Raw genomic sequence first — 13,162 nt, 5'->3', positions numbered from 1 at the left:
TTAAGATCATTAATAACGAAATTAAATATTCGAGCCTCGATTTAAAAGTCCAAAGAATTCGAAATATTCAATCTTAGGAATCAACTTCATGGATATTTTACAATTTCATTTTTGAAAAATTCTAATTTTTTTCTATGAAAAGGAGACTTGAATTTCTATGCTCAAAATCAATGTTATCAAAGAAAAACAATCAATCGAATCAAACAATTAAGCTCATCTTTTTTTTCCTCACAGAGATTAGCTAATTACTGATTAGAAAAGAGAAATGAAGATCAATCTACTCTTTGGTCTAAGGGGAATGAGGAAGAGACAAATAGGAAAAAACTTCTATCTTGTTGTGATTCTGCTCTTTTTCATTTGTTGTTTTTTCCTTTCATTCAGTTGATTTGTTATTCTTTTCGTTTTTTAATTTTATTCATTTTTTTTTCTTAATCAACTAATACATTTTTTATTAATTTACTTGATAGTTTCTTCAATTCGACAAGTGTTTAAATCGATTGTAAGTAATAATCAGAATCAATTAATATCCATTGTGTTTCTTTGTTTGTTTTTTTCTCTAATTTTCTTGTGATCAGCTGTTTGGATTGAATTATTTTCTCACTTTACTCAATTGTATCAATAATAACTAATCAACATCTCTATCATTAGGTGTAAATATCATTAATCTTTTCCTGGTGATATTTAGTAAAGATTAGGTGACAACTGTAAGTATTAAAGATGATTGATACCAAATGCTTTTCTATAAAGTGTTTTGAGTCTTGTTTATTTTCAATTTTATCTCTTTAGGAATCGATTGGATTTATTATCATGGACAAATTCAGTTTAGTTATATTTGGTTCCTCTGGTTATACTGGAATCTATGTGGTCGAAGAGATATTTCGTTATTTGGCTAAACATGGACCTAAATTTACTTGGGCAGTCGCTGGTCGAAATGAAGTTAAACTTCGTGAGTGTTTGGCCACATCGCTTGATTATGCTGGTATCAGGGATTATGATATATCCTCTGTCGAGATAATCAATGCCGATACAAATGATTACGATTCTCTTGTCAGGATGGCTAAAAAGGCTAAAATTTTAATCAGCTGTGTTGGACCTTATCGGAGCTTCGGAGAGCCGGTAGTGAAAGCATGTTTCTATCTTGTTGTGATTCTGCTCTTTTTCATTTGTTGTTTTTTCCTTTCATTCAGTTGATTTGTTATTCTTTTCGTTTTTTAATTTTATTCATTTTTTTTTCTTAATCAACTAATACATTTTTTATTAATTTACTTGATAGTTTCTTCAATTCGACAAGTGTTTAAATCGATTGTAAGTAATAATCAGAATCAATTAATATCCATTGTGTTTCTTTGTTTGTTTTTTTCTCTAATTTTCTTGTGATCAGCTGTTTGGATTGAATTATTTTCTCACTTTACTCAATTGTATCAATAATAACTAATCAACATCTCTATCATTAGGTGTAAATATCATTAATCTTTTCCTGGTGATATTTAGTAAAGATTAGGTGACAACTGTAAGTATTAAAGATGATTGATACCAAATGCTTTTCTATAAAGTGTTTTGAGTCTTGTTTATTTTCAATTTTATCTCTTTAGGAATCGATTGGATTTATTATCATGGACAAATTCAGTTTAGTTATATTTGGTTCCTCTGGTTATACTGGAATCTATGTGGTCGAAGAGATATTTCGTTATTTGGCTAAACATGGACCTAAATTTACTTGGGCAGTCGCTGGTCGAAATGAAGTTAAACTTCGTGAGTGTTTGGCCACATCGCTTGATTATGCTGGTATCAGGGATTATGATATATCCTCTGTCGAGATAATCAATGCCGATACAAATGATTACGATTCTCTTGTCAGGATGGCTAAAAAGGCTAAAATTTTAATCAGCTGTGTTGGACCTTATCGGAGCTTCGGAGAGCCGGTAGTGAAAGCATGTATTGGTAAGTGTTTCATTTACTATTATCTAACATTTGCTATGAGAGAATGTAAATTTATTTTTGGTTAATTGTTTTTCTGTGTTGTGATTTCTTATAGAAAGTCGAACTGATTACATTGATTTCTCTGGTGAACCCCAATTTCTGGAGGAAATTCAGATGCGATATTATGATATTGCTCGTGAACGAAATCTTTATATCCTTCCATCCTGTGGATTTGATAGTTTACCTTGTGATGTTGGTGTTGAATTTACTAAATCAAAATTTCCAGGAACTCTTGACTCTGTTGAAACCTTTTTGTCCGGAAGCTTTAAAAAAGGATTGAAAGCAAATTCAGCTACATGGGATTGTATAATTGAAGGTTTCCACCATTCCCATGAATTGAGGCCACTTAGACGTAAACTTTTCCCACAAGTTTTTGGGGACATTCAACAATTTAAATCTCGATATCCGATTGCGAGACGAGTTTTATACCGAGATGAAAATAGTAAACTATACATTCCCTTTTTGGGCTCTGATCGATCAGTAGTTAAACGATCTCAGTTGCATTCTTATAATTTCTTCAATTCGAGACCCGTTCAAATGGAGGCTTATACATACATGCCGATGAAGGCAATTTTCCAGGCCTTAATCTCGGTAGCGTTGTTTATGATTATGGTTCCATTTCAATTCGGTCGTAAATTATTACATGACTATCCAAGTTTTTTCACTTGGGGACTATTTTGGTAAAAACTATATTTTTGATTGTTGATTTAGTCCATTTTTCTAAACTTTTTCTTCTATTATTATTGTTATAATTTAGTCGTGGAGGTCCATCCAGAGACCAAGTACTCAATTCTTCATTTGAAATCATCATCAAGGGCAGAGGATGGAAAGAGAGACTCGCTGATCCCTTGGAACAACCAACAATACCTCCCGATGGTAAAATTATCACTCGAATCACTGGACCTAATCCAGGTTATCCAACGGCGGCCATTTCAGCTCTTTGTGCCGGTGTTACTTTACTGGAAGAACGCGATAAATTACCTGGAAGTGGCGGTGTATTGACTCCCGGTGTTGCCTTTGCGAAAACCTCGATTGTCGATCGGTTAAGTGTAAACAGAATCAAATTTGATGTTATATCAGTTTCATAAATCCAAATTATTTTTCCAATTTTTATCCATATGGGTTGATGATTGTTCGTGAAAAGCATTTAATATTTTTCCATCTCAACTAAATTTAATGAAGCATTAAATTGTTCACCAGGTAACTGTGATATTACCTCTGGAAATAAAGTTAATTTAATCAATGGAATAATAAATTTCATCACTTTGTGAACACGAAATCTGTCATATACTAATTGAATTTCTCGAGAAAAACATGGTGCTCAGAAAATTCCATTGAATGGATGGAGAAGAGAGAAAAGAAGTTTTGTCGAAGTGTCAATCGTTTGAAATTCGTTCGAGAAGAAAATGATGAAGACAAAGAAAAAAATTCTCTTGTTATGATTCTGCTCCATTCATTTGTTGTTCTTTTTTAAATGACAGTTTAATTTTCTTTTTTTTTCTTTTTTTAATTTGACTCTCTTCTTATTTGTTAACAATTAATTTTTTAATTCTCTAATTAGTCAATTAACTTAGTGGTGTTAAGTTCTCTGAGTGTAATTACAGCGATCAAATGTCAATCGTTAATCTGAGCTTTAGCTTTTAAATCATTTTCTTGTGATCAGCTGTTTGTTTCATTAAATTGTGTTTTTCTTGTTTCTCTCAATTACATTAACCATTGTCCAATTGCGATTTGATGTTTGATTGATACATCACTTTCTCCATGGCCAATATCAGCAGTTATAACACCGACATGGGCTTTAATGGGGAAGATAATATTGATGTTGATTTTACAAAACGGGAACTACAACAGAAACACTACCGATTGTTGAATGAATTACAGACCATGTCCAGTGAAATACCAATGTAATTGAACAATTGATTATGATCTCAAATGCTCAATTTAAATAATTAGTTAACCAGTTTATTTCTCTCTCTGTTTTTTTACTTATTCTAGGGAATATCAACAGAGAATTCCTCATGAGCTGCTCTCAAGTTTGGCTAATTGTCTTCTCGATGATACCATTTTCCAAATAGTTAACGGGCTCCGAGATATTCAACAATTAACTGAGAAAAATTTATTCGAAAAACGCATGAAAACATTAGAAGGACTTAAAGGTAAGTCCATAGATCAATGGATTACCAAAATTATGAGATTTGAACGAATCGTAAATTGAAATTATCATATTACATTCTTTTGCTTATTCCTCCCTTGTAGCTAGAAAACTATCTCTACATAAAAGTCACAAGGAACATATCGCTGCTGGAACCATGACCATGGACCAAGTTCGTGATGCTGAAGATGCTTTCGAAGTTCAAATGTGTGAAGAAATGAGAAAATTTGATATGGAACTTATCATGGAATTGGATCAAATTGTCTCCGATCAACAAGTTACTCTAGAAAGAGCAGGAGTTCCAGGATTTCATGTAACTAATAAACCAAATGAGATTAAATTACAAATGTATTTTCTACAATTTATTCTAAGTCTTCATGACGATGTTCAAAAGTATTAAATAAAACAAAAAGAATTGAATAAAAAATAATAAATTGCACAGAGAATTTTTTTCTCTACCCTCACCAGATGGCAGCACATTCGAATTCGGAATAAAAGATCATCTTTTTCTAGTAACACTGACGTGTATTAGTGTATTTACTTTGTAGACTCACATTAATTTGACAATCGTGTCTTGATTAGTTAAATTCAATTAATTTAGTATTTATTTGTAGGTTTATTGATTTACCTTTGTTTAGTGATTGTTCCCTAGATTGAGATTAAACATGTTCTGGAGGTGGACTTTATTTTGTGTCATTGTCTTATCAAATTATGTGACCGCCGGTGATGATGATGTATTAGATTTATCTAACAATGATTTGGATGGATTCAAGTCGGAATTAGCTAAATATGATACTGTCTTGGTTGAATTTTTTGCTCCTTGGTGTGGTCATTGTAAACGATTGGCTCCAGAGTATGCTAAAGCTGCCACTGCTTTACTTGCTAACGATCCAGCCGTTCCTTTGGCTAAGGTTGATTGTACCACAGACAATGGTAAGGAAATTTGTTCAACTCATGGTGTTTCTGGTTATCCAACTCTTAAAATTTTCAAGGCTGGTGAATTTGCTTCCGAGTATAATGGACCACGAGAAGCTGATGGTATTGTCAAATATATGAGAAGTCAGGTTGGACCTGCTTCAAAATCTTACACTTCTTTTGCCACCTTGAACGATAAGTTGAAGGCTGCCAAAGAAGTGACCATTGTCGGTATTTTCAAGGGTGAATCTGATTCACTTGCTACTAAATTCCATAAGACTGCTGACAAATTGAGAGAATCAGTCAATTTTGCTCATATCTATTCTAGTTCAGCTTCCGATGATGTTGCTGCTCTTTCCGTTTTATCCAAATCTAAAGTTTCAGCCCCAGTTGTAGTCCTTGTCCGACCTTCAGCTCTTGCTAACAAATTTGAAGACTCTGCTGTTGTGTGGGATGAGAGTGGCTCTCTTGAAGATTGGGTTAACACCAACTATCATGGTTTAGTCGGTCACCGAACTCAATCTAATATGCAAGATTTCAAACCTCCTCTTGTGGTTGTCTACTATGACGTCGACTATGTCAAGAACCCTAAAGGTACTAATTATTGGAGAAACCGAGTCCTTAAGGTTGCTCAAAATTATCCCAAAGTTAAATTTGCCGTCGCTAATTCAAATCAATTTGCTGGAGAAATGGAAGAATTTGGTTTGGAACAAGATCGATCAGGTCGTGATGCTGTTCCTGTTGTTGCTGCTCGAGATGCTGAGGGTAAGAAATTTGTTCAAAAAGAGAAATTCTCAATAGAAAATTTGGAAGCCTTTGTCAAAGATTTCGTTGCCGGTAAACTTGAACCCCACCTTAAATCTGAAGAGATTCCCGAAGACAATAATGGTCCAGTTAAAGTTGCCGTTGGTAAAAACTTTGATGAATTAGTAACAAACAGCAAGAAAGATGTTCTTGTTGAATTTTATGCCCCATGGTGTGGACATTGTAAAAAGCTTGCCCCTACTTACGAAGATCTCGGTAAAGCCTTAGCCGAAGAGACAAGCGTTGAGATTGTCAAAATGGATGCTACCGCTAATGATGTTCCATCAACATTTGAAGTTCATGGATTCCCAACAATCTATTGGTACCCAAGTGGAACCAAATCACCAGTTAAGTACAATGGCGGTCGAGAAGTAAACGATTTCATCGAATACATTGCCAAGCATTCAACCGAAGAGCTCAAAACTTACACCCGAGACGGCAAGAAACGCAAAGAAGAGCTTTAATCTTCATTTTAGACTGAGAATTAAACAAAAAATTAACCAACAATTAAATCTAAAAAAAATAAATAAATGAAACATTTGAATAATTTTTGTTATACCAAATAAAGACTAACACACATGTTTAGTTAAACTAAATCAACGTTTCATTTCATTGTAATTCTTCAACGTTGTCAACCTTTTCGCATCAATTATCCTTCTCAATGTTAATTGTTACAATTGGAAAATTAATCCACCTCAAAATTAAGATGTGGCAGTTTACAAGAAAAGGACATTGATCTAACTGAGAATCCAGTTTGACTGGTTCTTTGTTTCCAAAGGATCAACAATCTATTTCTCAGTCGATGTCGCAAATCTTACAGTCTGAATGATTTTCTCTATCTCATTGACGGAATCAATTAAAAGTTAAGTGTCATCATTAGTTAATCACCATTATTATTTTATCTCAAATGTGATTGATAAAAAGTAAAAGTAATTGAGAAAATTGTATTTAGAAAATTGAATTAACCGCAAAGAGTTTAAAGTGCTGCCATCTGTTGGTTTGTTTTGTGTTCGATTTCGTAAATATTGAACATGTGATGTTAATTGTTGCCGAGGTTTTGTTTTTATTATCGTTTGGTGATTATTAATTATCATGATATTAATGTTTATTTTTTTATTTAATGAGACAGTTTATGAAAATTAAATTTCCATTGTTTACTACTCTTCTTGCTCAGTTAACATGTAGAACATTTTCTATTTTAAACGTTAATTCTATTTGTAGGAAAAATAATCCTCTTTTTCATTGTCCGGTTGATTCTAAATTTTGTAGCTCTAATTATAGATTTTCATCAACAATGGCTCCTGTTGATCATAAAAGTGGGATGGATATTCAAGGTGAAATCGAAAATCTTATTGTAAAAAATAGAGTAATGATCTTCTCAAAGTCGTGGTGTCCATTTTGTAAAAAGGTTTGTAATGTTTTCTGTTTTAATAAATTTGTTTTTTCGTTTCTATTTGTATCATCTGATTAATTTATTATTCTATTTTTTGCTTCTTTAGGCTAAAGATTTGTTTGATTCTATTAAAGTACCTTGGGCTGGTATTGAGCTTGACCTTCGGGAAGATGGTGCTCAATGGCAAGAGGGTCTTCTCGCTAGGACAGGCAAGAAAACTGTTCCACAAATTTTTGTCCAACAAAATTTTATCGGAGGTTGTGATGATCTAATGAAAGCCGCATCTACTGGTAATTTAAGTTTAATATTAAAACCTCGAGTTCGTGATTACGATCTTGTTGTGATAGGGGGTGGATCTGGTGGATTAGCTTGTGCAAAGGTAAAGCAATTAATCACAAAGCTGGTGTTTACCCATTTGTATCAGCAAATCAACTATGATCTCTAATTAGAATCTTTTATTTTGTTGGTTCGATCTAATAGGAAGCTGGTCGTCTGGGAAGAAAAGTCGCTCTCCTCAATTTCGTCGACCCATCACCGCGAGGGACAACTTGGGGAATCGGTGGAACCTGTGTCAATGTTGGTTGTATACCGAAAAAGTTACTCCACACAGCAGCGCTCATTGGACAGTCGATTAAAGATTCAAACTCGTTCGGTTGGGTCACTAATAATAACAGCTCTTTGGATATAAATAAAAGTAAATAGAGAGTATTACCAAATTGTAGATAATTAGATTGATTAATTTCTCTTGATTTTCAGATGTTCATCTGGATTGGAAAAAGCTAACTGGAAACATTCAAGCTCACATTAAGAGCTTAAACTTCAACTACAAGGTCACTTTACGGAAAAGAAATGTCGAAAATATCAACGCTTTCGGTATGTTCGAAGATCCTCACACAATTAAGGTAAGACTAAACTTATTCTAAAAGTTGGTCATCGTCTAATTGTAAATTCTATTTAGTTGATTGACTCTAAGAAACATGAAAGACTCATCACAGCAGATAAAATTCTAATTGCTGCCGGTACTCGTCCAAATTATCCCAAAATTCCTGGTGCAGTTGAATTTGGTATTACCAGTGACGATCTGTTCAGTATGCCTTATCCACCCGGTAAAACACTCGTCGTCGGTGCTTCTTATGTAGCCTTAGAATGTGCATCATTCCTTCAAGGCTTTGGTTTCGATACAACAGTTATGATTAGATCTATTCTACTTAGAGGATTCGATCAAGAATGTGCTAACCGCGTTGGAGAAATGATGCAACATGAGGGTATTCATTTTCTTCGTGACTGTGTTCCAACATCTATCGAACAGTTAAAACCCGGAGAACCTGGAGTTTTACGTGTTACTGGTAAAACGAATGAGGGTAAAATCGTAGTTGGTGAATACAATACTGTTGTTTTTGCTATCGGAAGATCAACTCGTCTTGATAAAATGAGAGTTGATAAAATTGGCCTTGAATTGGATAAAAGTGGAAAAATATTAATCAAAGATGAACGGTCGAATGTACCAAGTGTCTATGCGGTTGGAGATTGTACCGATATTAAATTTGAATTAGCACCTTTAGCAATCGAAGCAGGACTTTTACTCGCTCGTCGTTTCTACGCTTCTAGTACCATCAAAACTGATTATAATTTCATTCCAACCACAGTATTTACCTCAATTGAGTACAGCAGTTGTGGTTTCACAGAGGAGGAAGCACTCGAAAAGTATGGAGCTAAAAACATCGAGATTTATGTTCAGAACTTTACTCCTCTCGAATGGAGTTTACCACATCGACCCACAAACAAATGTTTCGCAAAATTAATTTGTGCAACCAAGGAAAATGTAAGTCACCAATTGTGCTTCATTCTAATAACGTAAATTCATTGATAACAATTAACATTTGCATCTACATTTTCAGTCGCGAGTACTTGGTATCCACTATGTCGGTCCAAACGCTGGTGAAGTGATGCAATTGGCAGCTTTGTGCTTGAAACGAGGTTGTACCAAAGATGAATTTGATGCTATGATCGGAATTCATCCAACCTGTGCTGAAGTGAGTAATCTAAACATCAATCACTTGTTGAACAATAAAACAATTAAATTAATTGCTGTGTCTCCTATTTTCTGTTCCAGATCTTCACCACAATGTCAATAACTAAAAGTAGTGGAGCCTCGGCCGATGCATCGGATTGCTGAGGTTAAAGATCCTCTCCAATATTTGGGCTTAACTTTACACGATTACAATTAACTAATCATGTTAATCAATATCTGTTACGCCCAAATTGGAGAGGATGGTTGTGTATTGTTTTTGTTACAATTTAATTTGATTACTATGATGATCAAAGTATAAAGCTTTTAAAGAAGTGCTTTGATTTGATGCTTAAATTGTTGGCAAAAAATGTAAACACAACTCAAGATTTTGTCTAAGTAAAAATAAAACTTTATTTGGATAGATTACAAAAAAATAGATAAATAATCAATTCAATATTAAATATATATTGTTAAATTGTAAATATTTGATAAAAGATAATTATAACCAACAAATAAAAAAAAGAAGATTAAATCAAGATCAAAAAAAAAGATGTAAATCAATTTGTATATTAAGCATAATCCATAGTTTTAACGAAACCAACAGCCGATGAAAATTGTGTCCACCAATAGGCCGGTTCACCTTTTAATTGTTTCTCGTAAAAACATTCAACATACTGTACATTTGATAAAAGTGATGATGGATTTGCTTTGATGAGGATGTAAACCAAAACGGGAATTAAATCATCGGCTGTTGGTATTGACTTTTCATTGGCGAGTTTCAATAAACTCATGATTATCTTACAACATTTAATTACACAATCAACCTTTTCTCTTGGTGTTTTGTACGCATTCAGTATAATTATTTGCTGCTGAGCCGCGGGCCAAGGGCACTCAGAGTGATATATATTTGGTATACGGAGATCATTATGTTCGGGAGTGATGACTTTCGATAGATTGTCAATATGCTGTTGAAGTATTTGATCACGAAGCACATCACCATCGCCATTTGGATATAAAGCATAGATGTAGATTTGACTTGTAACATGTCGTTCGATTAATTTCTTTCCGTGTTCAACTTGCTCTTCAGAAGCAATTTGCCAAACTGAATCAGTTTCCATTCCTTTGAATAGACTGAATAAAAATTCTTCAACCAATTGAGCCTTTTCATCGGAAACATTGGTTCCTTTAAATTGTTCAATAAATTCTTTGAGTGAAGCTTCTTTCGATTCCAAATAATAACGGACACACAAATTGACCAAATTGTGATTGATGTTTTTCTTATCCTGCCTTAGATGAGCTAGAATATTGTCAAATTGAGCAATTGTCGATAATAGACTTTGACGACAACGAATTAGATAAGCGATGTAAGGTGATCTTCGTTGATAATCCTCTCTAATTGATCTCAATAGTTTTTGACAATTATTCTCATCGTAAGATTTGATCGACGAATAGCTTCTTGTAAGGCCACTTTATTATTCGAGTTGTTCATATAATCAGCCTCCGCAAGTAAACTCTACAGCGAAAAAAAAGAGAAGGTGTAAAAAAACAAATGATTAGAATTTGATTTAGAAAATATAATCATTTAACTTTACCATTAAAAATCTGACAAGATCAGTATGAAGATTTGCTCCTGATGAAGTGGATGAAGTTCTGATGATTAATTCATGTGGTAAAGTTTGATCATGATCACCACATGATAATACATGTCTCAAAACCTTTTTGGTGTTTTCAAAGCTTTCAGATTCATCATTTGAATTGATTAAACTGGAGGTGTGATTTGATTTATTGCCTGAAGGTTCATCAAAATCAATTAATAGACTTGATTGATGTTGAGATACACTGGAATCTGGTTCATCATCGGATAATTGGTGTGTTGTTAGTGATGATAAACGATCAATTGTTAAACTGAGTAAATCTTGATCATTATCATTTGAAACCAAATCTGAAAAAATATCAGTATCATTTCTTGTATCTCCATCTAGATCATATGACGACGATGATATTGATCCAGTTTCTGGTGTCGATTTGCTTTTCCTGTTTTTACGTCGCGATGAGTTTAATACTTTATCTTCACTTAATAGCCCTTGATTGTGAGAGTCTTGAGTATAAGCAAAATTTAAGACGAGTACTTCAATTTTGGTGAAATCGGATTGACTTTTAGAGTTTACAGAGATTCCGTCAACATTGTCAGGAGGAAATTCTGATTCGGGTCGACGACGAGAAACACGATTGAGAATACTTTTCTTTAATCGAGTACTGTTTATATTAGTATTGACAGGAGATTCTTCATTGTTTCCAATTCCATCTCCTTTGATTGGTGTGTTTGTGGTTGACGATGATTCCATTGCTGATGCTGAGAGTTTAGTGAGAACTGATTCAGGAATTTTCGAGAGTAAACTTGTTAAAACACTTTTGGTTTCATGATCGTTACACGAACTGTTGACCTGGTGAAGAAAGTCCATCAATTGGTATAAATCTTGTTCGGTAATTAAGGCACATGTACGTAGGACATCAGTTGGTTTGTCGTTTAAAATTGGAGATTGATGATGAAAACCATCCTTTATGATTAAATCAAGAATTGAGGTAACACAATTAGGTGGAAAACGGGAGTAAACATCTTTGTATTTATGTTCAACGTTTTCCCATCTATTGATTCCCAAGATTTGAATTATCTGAGCAATTTGCATAAGATTAAAACGAGCAACATGATTTATGTGAGTATCCACAATACCATATAATTCAGGATCAACAATGGCGTGGCAAATGAAGTGAGAGAATATCAGATCAGAGCAAATACCACCAACCTCTTTACCATCAATTGGATCTGATTTACGGTCAATTAGGGCGATATAAAGGTGTCTAATTAACCAGCTAAGGCTATCAGGGAAACCGAAAATGTTGTTACTTATTCCATCAATGAATTTAGTGGCCAAATTTACTAATTTATTGATAGTAGATTGACGATGTTTCTCAAGGTTGAGATTATATTCTTCAGTATTTTCTTTACCAAATTGTTGAAACTTCTCTTCTCGGGTAAATCGGGTAAGAGCTCTTTCTGGATCAATATCGAGAAATTGATCATCTTCCATTAATAGAGACATAACTGGTTCACGAAGAGCAGCAATTAGAAATAATTTAGCTCCTCTAAGTGTGGCGGAGAAAATTTTGTAAACCTGACTAAAGGCACAGGATCCATGTTGAAGTAATCGCCTTGGATTCTCATCGATGGCGATCTTTTTGTAAATTAATTGTTGAAGTAGGGAAAGAACTAAACTTCTATCTTCAGGAAGTAAACAGTCACAATAAAGAGATGAGAGGATAATCGGAATAATTGAAGATATATCAGGTAAACAGACTTTCTCAGCTTCAAGTAAAATTGAAGCGACCAACTTTGAATCCTTTCTAAGGTGATAAATTAAATCAGCAAAATGTACATGAGATGAGGATAATTTCTTATAAGATTCAATGAAACAAACATTATCCAAAGCAGTTGCTTGTAGACAAAAGTCACCAGGATTTTGGGAAACCTTTCGTGAGGCCAATTTTTCAAGATTCAATTTCTGTTTACTGTTGATCCATGATGAATGGAACATGGATTGACTCCTTTGGATCACTTTCTCATTACATTCTGAGATGTATTTCTTTTCACAACAGATGAACAAATATTCTTTACGCAGGTGACGAGCTAATTCAATAATTGATTCCTTTTCGATCACTAATTTATCATCCATTTCCGTATCAAATCAACTATTTAATGTTAACAGGTCAATGAGATGTTTGTTTTGGTTATGATGGACTTTTAATCCATCAGAGTTTAAATCGAAAATCCACCAGGTGGCAGCACATTCGAGTTCTTTTTCATTTCAAAATTTGACAACATTTGAATTCCAATGGAAACAAAAAACTA

General features: G+C 33.8%; 5 protein-coding genes and 1 long non-coding RNA gene across 6 annotated transcripts; 5 read left to right on the top strand and 1 right to left on the bottom strand.

Moving 5' to 3' along the window:
• Nucleotides 1-223: 223 nt before the first annotated feature.
• LOC128391025 (uncharacterized) lies at nt 224-1,125 on the top strand. The gene is made up of 3 exons (XR_008325727.1): nt 224-499; nt 649-704; nt 787-1,125. It is a non-coding gene; the product is annotated as an uncharacterized LOC128391025 (long non-coding RNA).
• A 25-nt stretch (nt 1,126-1,150) lies between these two features.
• On the top strand, nt 1,151-3,259 carry LOC128391014 (saccharopine dehydrogenase-like oxidoreductase). The gene is made up of 5 exons (XM_053350838.1): nt 1,151-1,305; nt 1,455-1,510; nt 1,593-1,941; nt 2,036-2,660; nt 2,738-3,259. The coding sequence occupies exons 3-5, from the start codon at nt 1,614-1,616 to the stop codon at nt 3,066-3,068; spliced, it is 1,284 nt and encodes a 427-aa protein (XP_053206813.1). The 5' UTR covers nt 1,151-1,305; nt 1,455-1,510; nt 1,593-1,613; the 3' UTR covers nt 3,069-3,259.
• Nucleotides 3,260-3,441: 182 nt separating this feature from the next.
• LOC128391017 (protein DGCR6-like) lies at nt 3,442-4,597 on the top strand. The gene is made up of 3 exons (XM_053350841.1): nt 3,442-3,884; nt 3,976-4,136; nt 4,237-4,597. Exons 1-3 carry the CDS (start codon nt 3,742-3,744, stop codon nt 4,530-4,532), a joined length of 600 nt encoding a protein of 199 aa, XP_053206816.1. The 5' UTR covers nt 3,442-3,741; the 3' UTR covers nt 4,533-4,597.
• Nucleotides 4,598-4,661: 64 nt separating this feature from the next.
• Nucleotides 4,662-6,447, top strand: LOC128391013 (protein disulfide-isomerase A3-like). The gene has a single exon (XM_053350837.1). It carries the CDS (start codon nt 4,798-4,800, stop codon nt 6,313-6,315), a length of 1,518 nt encoding a protein of 505 aa, XP_053206812.1. The 5' UTR covers nt 4,662-4,797; the 3' UTR covers nt 6,316-6,447.
• A 442-nt stretch (nt 6,448-6,889) lies between these two features.
• On the top strand, nt 6,890-9,689 carry LOC128391011 (thioredoxin reductase 1, cytoplasmic-like). Its single transcript, XM_053350835.1, has 7 exons — nt 6,890-7,259; nt 7,351-7,623; nt 7,725-7,938; nt 8,001-8,146; nt 8,203-9,066; nt 9,143-9,277; nt 9,358-9,689. Exons 1-7 carry the CDS (start codon nt 6,972-6,974, stop codon nt 9,418-9,420), a joined length of 1,983 nt encoding a protein of 660 aa, XP_053206810.1. The 5' UTR covers nt 6,890-6,971; the 3' UTR covers nt 9,421-9,689.
• LOC128391007 (GTPase-activating protein and VPS9 domain-containing protein 1-like) lies at nt 9,642-13,066 on the bottom strand. Its single transcript, XM_053350832.1, is given in 3 exon segments — nt 9,642-10,696; nt 10,699-10,768; nt 10,848-13,066. Coding segments are annotated over 3 exon segments (3,081 nt in total). The 5' UTR covers nt 12,987-13,066; the 3' UTR covers nt 9,642-9,824.
• Between the last annotated feature and the right edge of the window lie 96 nt (nt 13,067-13,162).

Source organism: Panonychus citri, unplaced genomic scaffold (genome assembly GCF_014898815.1).
Source record: "Panonychus citri isolate SS breed McGregor unplaced genomic scaffold, ASM1489881v1 Contig00134, whole genome shotgun sequence".
Taxonomy (NCBI): domain Eukaryota; kingdom Metazoa; phylum Arthropoda; class Arachnida; order Trombidiformes; family Tetranychidae; genus Panonychus; species Panonychus citri.
Note: the sequence above shows the minus strand (reverse complement) of the source record. Positions and strands in the feature narration are given on the sequence as shown.